Source organism: Macaca mulatta, chromosome 4 (assembly GCF_049350105.2).
Source record: "Macaca mulatta isolate MMU2019108-1 chromosome 4, T2T-MMU8v2.0, whole genome shotgun sequence".
NCBI lineage: Eukaryota > Metazoa > Chordata > Mammalia > Primates > Cercopithecidae > Macaca > Macaca mulatta.
Window position 1 is genome coordinate 49,128,611 of NC_133409.1, and position 13,060 is coordinate 49,141,670.

Genomic DNA, 13,060 nt, shown 5'->3' on the forward strand with positions numbered 1-13,060 from the left:
TTTTCTGAGAAGTTTCCACTGTTAGGAAGCTAAGTTTTCCCTTGCTGTATACAAAGGACTATTTCAAAAGGGTGGTAAAACTGAATATTAAGGTTCTTAAGATTCATATTTCCTGTTATATTACTGGATGACTTGCTTTTGGGATTTAGGAACAGTGAAGGCAGGAAACAGAATAGTCAAGGAAATAAGAAAACTTATTTAGCTTCAGTGAGTCCTTAGTTCAAAATCAGATGTATTTATTTCAGTTTAAACTGGAGTTTGTCTTTTCAGCATTAGTTAATCCTTGGAACCATTCATACTTGATTAAAATACATAGTTGAAAACTTTCCCTGTTTTTGATGAGTTGATTTTTGTTTTAACTGATTCAAACTTTTTCAAGGTTTAGGCAATGACATCATCACAGTTGTTGATTATTTGGTAAACTGTGACTTCTTGCAACAGATTAGTGGCCCTGGTTTATGTTCTTGTCTAGTATGTTGTTATCTAGACTAAGCTGTAAAAATCTGTGAACACTGTTGCTCTGAGTTAGGAACAGAATGGCTGGGGCAGAACCATTTTTGGCAGGTGAGCTGCACTTGATATCTAAATTATTAGAAAACTGCCTTCATCTGTAATCATTTGCTTATGGCTTTTCCAAAGCTGGTAGGTATTAGCTTGTTCTACCATGTGTGATCTGTTTAAATCTAAGTACTGTAGGATTTTTAAAGAGTTGTCAAAACTGATGGTGTTAGGTATTCTACCAACATAGGCTAGAAAAAAATCTTAACTGGAGCTTGTCATTGCAGAAGTAGGATACTGGAGAGAATGTATTTAAATGCCAGCCTGTGAAGTAAAGGGTCAGATGATGGTTTATGTCAATATTGAGAACGTAAGTACTAAAAGGATTGGCCATTTATTTTGATAGCTGTCTCAACTGAAGATTCTCAAAAACAGCAAGAGTCTTACAGGCATTGGATGTTCCTTTGTCATGTTACTCAAATTCTGTGTTATGAGGTGCTAACTTTACTTCACTTTCTTTAAATCCATATATTATATATCTTGCAATTAAGAGAAAAAGACTAGGCCATGAGTCTTGATGAAACATATTGTGATTTAGGCAGATTATACTCCAAACTTAAATATTTTAATTTTATTCTGAAGAACAAATTCATGATACTTTAAATGAATTTTCTGATATCTTTGTTGTCTAAAAATCTATAAATGATGATTGGGAACTGATCATAAAAGCTCCGTGTTAAATGTTGGGAGCCCAAGAGATCAGAGGGTTTTTGCCTTCAGGAGCCACATGGTCTGAGGAGGCAGGATAGGTGCAACGAAATGTAACTGGTGATACTATCACTGTTGTGGTAAGTACCACTTTAAATGAGAATCTTGGTACTTGCTGTTCCCTGGAAGTGCTCTCACTGCAGACAGACCTTCCTCATGGTTGGTGCTCAGCTGTCACCTTCACTATAGGCTATTCCCTGAGCTTGTATTTAAAAATACTGCATGCATCCCTCCCTTGCATCCTTGACCCGCCCTCCCTGGTTTATGTTCTTCACAACCTCTGTTGACACAGAGAACTGGTTTTCAGTCTCCTCTTGCAGGACAAACCCTGAAGGCACAGTGTTTTATTTATTGCTTTATCCCCAGGTCTGGAACGGTGCCTGGCATTCAGTATACAGTCACAAAGTAGTGTATGGATGAATGGATACATGGGAAAGATTTCAGAAAAGAATTAAATGTGGAGAAAACCATAGCAGGGCCTAGACTCACTGGGGTTAGGGAGGAGAGAAAGGCCTAAGAGATCATCTTGGCAAAATGTTGAAGAATTTGTATCTTAAACCTTTTTTGTTTTTTCTTTTTTTTTGCCAAGATGGAGTCTTGCTCTGTCACCCAGGCTGGAGTGCAGTGGTGCAATCTCAGCTCACTGCAGCCTGCAACTTCGGGTTCAAATGATTCTCCTCCCTCAGCCTCCCGAGCAGCTGGGATTACAGGTGTGCGCCACCACGCCCAGCTAACTTTCGTATTCTTAGAGACAGGGTTTCACCATATTGGCCAGGCTGGTCTTGAACTCTTGACCTTGTGATCTGTCCGCCTCAGCCTCCCAAAGTGCTGGGATTTCAGACATGAGCCACCAACACCCGGCCCACCTATTTTGTTTAAGCACTGCCTGTGACTGGTGTTAAAACCACCTGGATATTGTGGTACCACAGATGCTCCTTGACTCATGGTGGGATTATGCCCTGATAAACCCACCATAAGCTGAAAACATGGTAAGTTAAAAATGCATTTACTATACTTAACCTACTGAATATCATAGTTCAGCCTAGCCTACCTTAAACTTGCTCAGAATACTTTCCATTAGCCCACAGTTGTGCAAAATCATCTGGCAATACAGTACGCTGTAGAGTTACCAGTTTGCCCTCGTGATCATGTGGCTGGCTGGGAGCAGTGGCTCGCCACTGCCGCCCAGCATCATGAGAGGATTGTACCACTTTCTACTGAATACATACTGCTTTCTCACCATCATGGAAAAATTGTGAAGTTGAACCATCATAAGTTGAGGACCATCTGTACTGTTACTTTACAAGTCTAAGTGTCTGAAGTGCAGTTACTGCTTGTGTGTATTACCTGTGATGCCCTGTATCTACACCTCCATTGTGATGTCATCAAGTCACCTCAGTTGAAAGAACTCTAACCTCTTGTAACTTTACTGTTATGTTTTCAATACTTTTATGTTACTTCTTCATGTGGGTTGACATTGCTATGCTTTATCAGTCTTTTTCCAGTTAAACGGCAGAGAAGGTAGAAATTCTAATGGCCTTGCATTTTTATTGTGAAGCTTACAGGAGAATGTTTAAAGCAAACACAGGGCCACTGTTCAAGTTAAGAAATACAACATAGAAGTCCCCAGTGAATCCATCCTTGATTTCATGTCACTCTTTGCCCTCAGGTAATCCAGCTGTCATGCAAGTTGAACATCTCTAATCCAAAATCCAAAACGTTGAGTACCAATGTGAGACAACAAATAGAAAACACCACGCATAAGTACTTAATACAAGCTTTGTTTCATGCACAGAATTATTTAAAATATTGCATAAAATTACTTTCAGGCTGTGTGTATAAGGTGACATCTGAAATAAAGTGTTTAGACTTGGGTTCCATCCCCATGATATCTTGTTCCAAAATCTGAAAAAAAAAATCTGCAACACTTCTGGTCCCAAGCATTTTGGATAAGGGATACTCAACCTGCATTAAGTATTTCCTTCTTTTTTAAAGCTACTTGTATAGTATCCCTAAACACAACACCTTTTTTCATTTTGACAACTGAAAAAAACAAACCTAGCTTTTTGAGGGCAGTATTTGCTACCAATTAGATGAAAGCTTCCTAGGGGAGATGAACTGTGAACAGTCCCTGGGTCTGACTTCGACTTCTAGAGTTTACAGGAACCCATGTTTAGATGTCAGTGAGCAAGATGATGAGTGAGTTTTAGGGAACAAGTCACAGTTTAGGCATCCAGGATGTGCAGAAATATGCTTAAAGGATTGTATTCTTGTTTTATATTTTCTGCTTCTAAACTCACCCTGACCTCTCAAGATCAATGCAGAACCTTCCTGTGGGGTGAAATGAGTGTCTCCAACTGATCTAGAGATCAGGATATGGAAGGGAGAGCAGGCACTTTATTAGAATGTGGCCAAACATGCCAAGTGTAGAACAAAATGGGAGCCAGGACTTCCTTGAATATACTATCTTGAGATTATGAAGGCAGTGAATATGTTAGTCATGATAGCCTTCAACACATCTGTTTCTTTAATCACACACCTCAAACCTCGACTGGTTGCTCTTTGGTTGTGGTGCCTAACTATCATACTGAGAATTCTCTTTTCTCTATCCATTGTATAATTGCCTTTTCCTGTATCTCATTCACATGCTTGTGGATCACATCCTCCAGTAATTCATGAAATGGGGTACAGGGGATGTAGACTTTTTGGGAACTTGGATGTCTGGAAATATATTCTACTCTTATGCTGGATTGACAGCTTGACTGGATATAGAATTCTTGGTTGTAGATTACCTCAGAAGTTTAAAGGGTTTCTCCCATTAGTTTCCATTTCCAATTTTGCTTTTTGGAAATCTGAAGCCATCCTGATTGCTGATCGTTTGTATCTGATTTTTCTGTGGAAGTCTGTAGAATCTGTCTTCAGTATTCTGAAACTTCCATTTTACTGAGTATTTTAAATCAGGTGTATTAGGGTTCTCTAGAGGGACAGAACTAATAGGATAGATCTATATATAAAGGGGAACTTATTAAGTATTAACTCACAATCACAAGGTCCCACAATAGGCCATCTGCAAGCTGAGGAGCAAGGAGAACCAGTACAGTGCCCAAACTGAAGAACTTGGGAGTCTGATGTTTGAGGGCAGGAAGCATCCAGCACAGGAGAAAGATGTAGGCTGGGAGGCTAGGCCAGTCTAGTCTTTTCACATTTTTTTTTTTTCTGCCCGCTTTAGATTAGATCCACGCTGGCAGGTGACTAGATGGTGCCCACCCAGATTAAGGATGGGTCTGCCTTCCCCAGCCCACTGACTCAAATGTTAATCTCCTTTGGCAACACCCTCAAAGACACACCCAGGATCAATAACTTTGCATCCTTCAATCCAATCAGGTTGACACTCAGTATTAACCATCACAAGTCCACCTCTTGTCAACTTGAACCCATATCCATCTCCTGAGATCATACGTAATCTCCAAATAAAGACGATAATGAGGTCATAATTATGCCTAATGTAATACAACTATCCCTCCTACAATCAGAAATGCACCAATCCCCAACCCAAATACTATTACTATACTATATAGTATACTTACATACTATACTATATACTACATATAAGTACACTATATGTAAGTATACTATATACTATATAGTATGTAAGTATACTATAGTAAGTATAGTATATAAGTATACTATAACAAAAATGGTGATGTGAAGTCAATAAATCATGTCACATGATGAAGGAAAAAGGAAATAAAATGAAGATATCTTCTTAGTACAAGTGTGTACGTGCACAAACATGGTTTTAACAAAAGAAGGAGGAAACACTCATGACAATTACAGTCCTCGTTTCTGCAGCTGGTCAAGTGGTCATAGCTGATATTGATGACTACATTCTTCTACTACCCATTCTGTATTCCCTTTGCCTTCAGCAAGCACCTCAGCAGGTTATGGTTTTTTCCTGGTGGAGTGACCCAAACCTTCATTCCTGAAGGGTCTGGGCCATTTGTAGTTCTGCCTGGATTGGGCTGTTGTAGTTTCCCATTGACCTTAATCACAGGGCATGGTAATACTAAGAGACACCCTAATAAATCTCCTGTATTGCATGCATACTCTTCCTTACCTCTGTTGTGGAATAGTAGAGCATACATGGCCTTCTAGAGAACTTTACCCAGCCCTTCAAAGTATTGTCACCTAGTTGGTGTTGTGATTGTGACTTCAAAAGGCCATTCCACTGTTCTATAAATCCAACTGCTTCAGGATGATGAAGAACATGGTGAGACCAGTGAATTCCATGAGCATGAGGCCACTGCCACACTTCTTTAGCTGTAAAGTGAGTGTCTTGGTCAGAGGCAATGCTTTGTGGAATACCATGACAGTGGATAAAGCATGCTATGAGTCCACGGATGGTAGTCTTGGCAGAAGCATTGCATGGAGGATAGGCAAACCCATATCCAGAGTGAGTGTCTATTCCAGTGAGGAGAAACCTCTGCCCTTTCCATGATGGAGGAGGTTCAACATAATCAACCTGCCAGCAGATAGTTGGCTGATCACCCTGAGAAATGGTGCCATATCGAGGTCTCAGTGTTGGTCTCTGTTGCTGGAAAATTGGGCACTCAGCAATGGCTGTAGTCAGGTCAGCTTTGGTGAATGGAAGTCCATGTTGCTGAGCCCGTGCATAACCTGCATTCCTGCCACCATGGCCACTTTGTTCATGGGCCCATTGGGCGACGACAGGGTTGGCTGGGGAAAGAAGCTGAGTGGTGTCCACAGAACAGGTCATCCTATCCACTTGATTATTAAAATCCTTCTCTGCTGAGGTCACCAGTTGGTGAGCATTCACATGGGATACAAATATCTTCCCAGTTTTTGACCCCTCAGAGAGGTCCATCCACATACCTCTTCCCCAAATTTCTTTGTCACCAATTTTCCAAGCATGCGTCTTCCAAGTCCCTGACTATCCAGCCAAACCACTGGCAACAGCCCATGAATCAGTATATAATCACACATCTGACCATTTCTCCTTTCATGCAAAGTGCACAAGCAAGTGCACTGATTAAAGTTCTGCCCACTGGGAACATTTTCCCTCACCGCTTTCAGGGATGTCCTAGAAAGGCAGCTGTCCACTTTTGGGTGGTGCCTCCATATTGTGCAGAACCATCTGTGAACCATACTCTAGTCTTTTTCTGTCAACTGATCATAGGGAACTCCCCATGAGGCATTGGTGCAGGCTGGGGGAGAGAAGGCAGGGTGGCAGGAGGGGAGACCATGGGCATTTGAGCCACTTCCTCATGTAAGTTATTTGTGCCTTTAGGACCTGCTTGAGCCCGATCACGTATGTACCACTTCCATTTGATGATGGAATGCTGCTGTGCATGACCTACTCTATGGCTAGATGAGTCAGAAAACACTCAGTTCATGATAGGCAGATCAGGTTGCATGGTGGCTTGATGACCCACAGTCAGACGTTCAGTTTCACCAAAGCCCAGTATCAGGCCAAGAGCTGTCTCTCAAAAGGAGAGTGGTTATCTGCAGAAGATGGCAGAGCCTTACTCCAAAATCCTAGAGGCCTCCGCTGTGATTCACCTTTGGGGGCCTGCCAAAGGCTCTAAACAGCATCACTATCTGCCACTGACACCTCAAGTACATTGGATCTGCTGGGTTATATGGCCCAATTGACAGAGCAGCTTGCACAGCAGCCTGGATCTATTGCAGAGCCTTCTCCTGTTCTGGACCCCACTCAAAACTGGCAGCCTTTCAGGTCACTCAATAAATGGGCCACATTAACACACCCAAATGAGAAATGTGTTGCCTCCAAAATCCAAATAGACCCACTAGACATTATGCCTCTTTCTTGGTGGTAGGAGGGGCCAAATGCAGCAACTTATCCTTCACCTTAGAAGGAATATCTTGACAGGACCCATAGCACTGGGCCCCTAGAAATTTTATTGAGGAAGAAGTTCCCTGAATTTTCATCAGATTTCCCATCCTCTGGCACACAAATATCTTACCAATAAGTCCAGTGTGTTTACTACTTCTTGCTCACTGGATCCAATCAGCATAATGTCATCAATGTAATGGACCAGCGTGATATCTTGTGGAAGCAAAAAATGAGCAAAGTCTCTCTGAATAAGATTATGACACAAAGCCAGAGAGTTAATATACCTCTGAGGTAGAACAGTAAAGGCATATTGCTGGCCTTGCCAGCTGAAGGCAAATTGCTTCTGGTGGGCCTTATGGACAGGCATGGAGAAAAGGGCATTTGCCAAGCCAATGGCTGCATACCAGGTACCAAGAAATGTGTTAATTTGCTCAAGCAGTGAAACCACATCTGGTACAGCAGCTGCAGTTGGAGTCACCACTTGGTTAAGCTTATGATAATCCACTGTTATTCTTCCAGATCCATCTGTCTTCTGCACAGGCCAAATGGGAGAGTTGAATAGGGATGTGGTAGGAATCACCACCCCTGAGTCTTTCAAGTCCTTAATGGTGGCACTAATCGCCACAGTCCCTCCAGGGATGTGATACTGTTTTTGATTTACTATTTTTCTAGGTAAAGACAGCGCTAGTGGCTTCCATTTGGCCTTTCTCACCATAATAATCCTCACCCGACCAATCAGGGAGCCAATGTGGGGCTTCTGCCAGCTACTAAGTATGTCTATGCCAATTTTGTATTCTGGCGCTGGGGAAATGACCCGGATGGTCCGAGAACCCACTGGACCCACTGTAAGTCAGACCTGAGTTGAAACTCCATTATTACCTGACCTCCATAAGCCCGTACTTTAACTGGAGGACCACAATGATGTTTTGGGTTCCCTGGAATCAACATCAGCTCAGAGCCAGTATCCGGTAGTTCCCAAAATATCTGATCATTTCCCTTTCCCCAGTGCATAGTTACCCTGGCCAAGAAGGCCAGAGGTCTTCTTGGGGAAGGATGGGAGAAAGATTAACAGCATAAATTGTCAGTAGTGTAATGGAGTCCTTTTTCAAGGGGACACGGCCTCCCCTTCATTCAAGCAGCTCTGGGTCTGTAAACTGGCTCAAGTCTGGAAATTAAGGGGCCATGATTCTCTGTTTTTATAATTCAGATTGGTCTTTTGTTCATTCGACCTAGAAGTTTTCCGCTTATATAAATTAAGTAAAAATGCAGTAGGCTTCGTATCAATTTCGCTTCTAGAAACACTGTGATTAATTAGTCAGTGCCAGAGTATTATATGAGTCAGACTATTCTGATTGTTGCCACTTTGCCTCTGTACTCCATTACAGTAGCTACGTGCACCTTGCCTTTGATGGCTGAGTGCTGCCACTTGACCCCTGCCACCTTGGGATCCAAATATTCCCACTGTATTTATTTCTTACTTTTTAAATTTATGTTTTAGTCTGTTTTCATGCTGCTGATAAAGACATACCTGAGACTGGGAAGAATAAGAAGTTTAATCAGACTTAACAGTTCCACATGGCTGGGGAGGCCTCAGAATCATGGCAGAAGCAAAATACATTACTTACATGGTGGCAGCAAGAGAAACTGAGGAAGAAGTAAAAGTGGAATCCCTGATAAACCCATCAGATCTCATGAGACTCATTCACTATCACGAGAATAGCATGGGAAAGACCGGACCGCACTTAGTTATCTTCCTCTGGGTCCCTCCCAAAACACATAGGAATTCTGGGAGATAAAATTCAAGTGGAGATTTGGGTAGGGACACAACCAAACCATATCATTCTGCTCCTGGCTCCTCCAAATCTCATGTCCTCACATTTCAAAACCAATCATGCCTTCTCCACCGTCTCCCAAAGTCTTAACTCATTTCAGCATTAACCCAAAAGTCCACAGTCCAAAGTCTCATCTGAAACAAGACAAGTCCCTTCCACCTATGAGCTGTAAAAATCAAAAGCAAGCTAGATACTTCCTAGATAAAATGGGGGTACAGGTATTGGGTAAATACAGCCATTTCAAATGGGAGAAACTGCTCCAGAAAAAGGGGTTACAGGGCCCAAGCAAATGTGAAATCCAGCAGGGCAGTCAAATTTTAACGTTCCAAAATGATCTCCTTTGACTCCATGTCTCACATCCAGGTCATGCTGATGCAAGAGGTGGGTTCCCATGGTCTTGGGCAGCTCTGCCTCTGTGGCTTTGCAGGGTACAGCCTCCTTCCTGCCGGTTTTCATGGGCTGGTGTTGAGTGTCGGTGGCTTTTCGAGCCACACAGTTCAAACTGTCAGTGGATCTACCATTCTGGGGTCTGGAGGACGGTGGCCCTCTTCTCATAGCTCCACTAGGCAGTGCCCCAGTAGGGACTCTGTGTGGGGATTCCAACCCCAGATATCCCTTCCTCACTGCCCTAGCAGAGGTTCTCCATGAGTGCCCCGCCCCTGCAGCAAACTTTTGCCTGGGCATCCAGGTGTTTCCATACATCTTCTGAAATCTAGGGGGACGTTCCCAAACGTTTTTGACTTCTGTGCACTCGTAGGCTCAGCACCATGTGGAAGCTGCCAAGGCTTGGGGCTTCTACCCTCTGAAGCTACAGCCTGAGCTGTACATTGGCACCAATCAGCCACAGCTGGAGTGGCTAGAACACAGGGCACCAAGTCCCTAGACTGTACGTGGGGACCCTGGGCCCTACCCCATAAAACCACGTTTTCCTCCTAGACCTCTGGGCCTGCGATGGATGGGAGGGGCTGCTGTGAAGGTCTCTGACATGGCCTAGAGACATTTTTTCCATGGTTTTGGGGATTAACATTAGACTCCTTGCTACTTATGCAAATTTCTGCAGCCAGCTTGAATTTCTCCTAAAAAAAATGGATTTTTCTTTTCTACTGCATCATAAAGTTGCAGATTTTCTGAACTTTTATGTTGTTTCCCTTTTAAAATGGAATGCTTTTAACAGCACCCAAGTAACCTTTTGATGCTTTGCTACTTAGAAATTTCTTCCGCCAGATACCCTAAATCATCTCTCTCAAGTTCAAATTTCCACAAATCTCTAGGACGGGGCAAAATGCCACCGGTCTCTTTGATAAAACATAACAAGAGTCACCTTTTCTCCAGTTCCCAACAAGTTCCTCATCTCCATCTGAGACCACCTCAACCTGGACCTTATTGTTCATATCACTATCAGCATTTTTGTCAAAGCCATTCAACAAGTCTCTAGGAGGTTCCAAGCTTTCCCACATCTTCCCGTCTTCTTCTGAGCCCTCCAGACTGTTCCAACCTCTGCCTGTTATCCAGTTCCAAAGTCACTTTCACATTTTTGGGTATCTTTTCAGCAACACCCCACTCTACTGGTACCAATTCACTGTATTAGTCTGTTTTCACAATACTGATAAAGACATACCTGAGACTGGGAAGAAAAAGAGGTTTAATTGGACTTACAGTACCACATGGCTGGGGAGGACTCAGAATCATGGCAGGAGGTGAAAGGCACTTCTTACATGTTGGCAGCAAGAGAAAATGAGGAAGAAGCAAAAGTGGGAACCCCTGAAAAATCCATCAGATCTCGTGAAACTCATTCACTATGAGGAGAATAGCATGGGAAAGACCAGCCCCCATGATTCAATTACCTTCCCCTGGGTCCCTCCCACAACATGTGGGAATTATGAGAGATAAAATTCACATGGAGAGTTTGGTGGGGACACAGACAAATCATATCAATTTATTTATTTATTCTTTTATTTATCTTTTTTGTTTTTGAGATGAAGTATCTTTCTGTTACCCAGACTGCAGTGCAGTGACATAATCTTGGCTCACTGCAACCTCCACCTCCCAGGTTCAAAGGATTCCCTGCCTCAGCCTCCTGAGTATGTGGGACTGCAGGTGCCCAGCACCACACCCAGCTAATTTTTGTATTTTTAGTAGAGATTGGATTTTATCATGTTTGCCAGGGTTGTCTTGAACTCCTGACCTTAAGTGATCTGCCCACCTCAGCTTTCCAGAGTGCTGGGATTACAGGCATAAGCCACCACTGCACCTGGCCTATTCCCATTGTATTTAAATTTTGTAGTTGGGTGACTGTGTATCCCACTGTTAGATCTGACATATAGAGAAGGGCAATTACAAGACTCTTCAAAGATGCAGGTGCTGCCCTCTCAAATCTGTTTCACAAGGCATTGGTCAAGGGTATATTTTCTGGACCCTCCTGGATGGGATGAGTAGGTCTAAAGTGACTAATCCACCCCACCATCCCTAAGCCTTTGGGTCCCTTCTTCTACATTAAACCAAGGGAGATCAGGCATTTCCAGCTTGCTCACAGTGGGCCATCTTTTAATCCGTATTTCAGCTAACCAAGCAAATAAACTGTTAGATTTTTTTAAAACTCCCTGATCTGCAACATTAAATGCAGAGTCTCTATTTAGTGTCCCCCAATCTATAAATTCAGCCTGATCCAACTCTATGTTCTTTCCACTATTATCCCACACCCTTAATATCCATTCCCATGCCTGTTCTCCAGATTTCTGTTTACGTAAGTTAGAAAACAGTTCTTTTTGAGTGTATCACACCTCTCATGGGTCACATTCTCAACCTCACTTCTAGGGCCCTCCAAGACTTTTGTCTATTTATAGATCTAGAAGCAAACAGAGGTGTTGGGGGTGGTTTCTGAGGAGAATCAACATTATCTTGCCTGGCAACTGCCTTGGGGGAGGCCATAACTGTTGCCTCAGGCAGCGCAGGGTTTATCTCTTCAGACAAAGGTGGAAAGGCTGATGGTAGCATGGGTCAGGGAAGGGATGTTGCCACTACTGGGGATGGGGAAGCTGTTTCTTCTGGCAAAAAAGGTCCATCAGAGTTTACAAACTCAGTGTCCCCAGCTTCATCAGGGTACTCCCACATGTCCCCATTCAAAGTTGCAGGGTCTCATTCTTTTCCAACCAATGACCTCACTTTAATAGCAGACACCTGGCGAGGCTGTGCATGCACCTTTCATTGCAGCTCAGCCACTTGCATGATAAAAGCTTGTATCTGTTTTTCCATAATTTCAGCTCTTTCTCTAAAGGAGATAAGACTCTCACTCTGGGCAATCTTAGCAGATTTGAGGCTAAGTATCTGCTTCTGAAGCTGGGAGTTAAAAATCCCTGAATTCATCATTTTCTTTCATCACTTTGTCCACTGAACTTAGGAGCAACTAACCAGCTTCATTATGTTCCTTGGTTCTCCACATATGGTCAAAGGTATTACGTATAGAGTCACTAAACTCCTTGCCTCTCATGAGCAATGAATCAGGTGTGTCAAATGCATTATTATTATTATAACTCTCTAAACAGTTCATGCCAAGGACTCTCAGTGTTTTCCATACTATTAGAAGTAGAGTCCTTGGCATTTTTGGATCTAATTATATTAAGCAGCCAACTCCAGAAACCCCAAAACCGATGAAAGAACTCCATTCTTAATATTCTGTTCTTCTAGAAGTCCTGGTACAAAAATCTGTATTAGTCAGGGTTCTCTAGAGAGACTGAACTAATAGGAAATGTATATAAAGGGAAATTTATTAAGTATTAACTCACATGATCACAAGGTCCCACAATAGGCCGTCTGCAAGCTGAGGAGAAAGGAGAGCCAGTCTGAGTCCCAAAACTGAAGAACTTGGAGTCTGATGTTCAAGGGCAGGAAGTATCCAGCACGGGAGAAAGATGTAGGCTAGGAGGTTAGGCCAGTCTAGTTTTTTCATATTTTTCTTCCTGCTTTACATTCTAGCCTTGCTGGCAGCTGACTAGATTGTGCCCACCCAGAATGACAGTGGGTCTGCCTTTCCCAGCCCAATGACTCAAGTGTTAATCTCCCTTGGCAACACCCTCACAGGCACACCCAT

At 42.9% G+C, this 13,060-nt stretch overlaps 1 protein-coding gene across 1 annotated transcript in view; it reads left to right on the plus strand.

The window, feature by feature from the left end:
• The first annotated feature begins 316 nt into the window (after positions 1 to 316).
• The window catches only part of ZC2HC1B (zinc finger C2HC-type containing 1B), a 65,876-nt gene continuing 53,132 nt past the window's right edge, over positions 317 to 13,060 (plus strand). Inside the window, exon 1 of the mRNA XM_015137220.3 lies at positions 317 to 564. Coding sequence (XP_014992706.3) covers positions 537 to 564 — 28 coding nt within the window. The 5' untranslated portion in view covers positions 317 to 536. The remainder of the gene's footprint in view (positions 565 to 13,060) is intronic.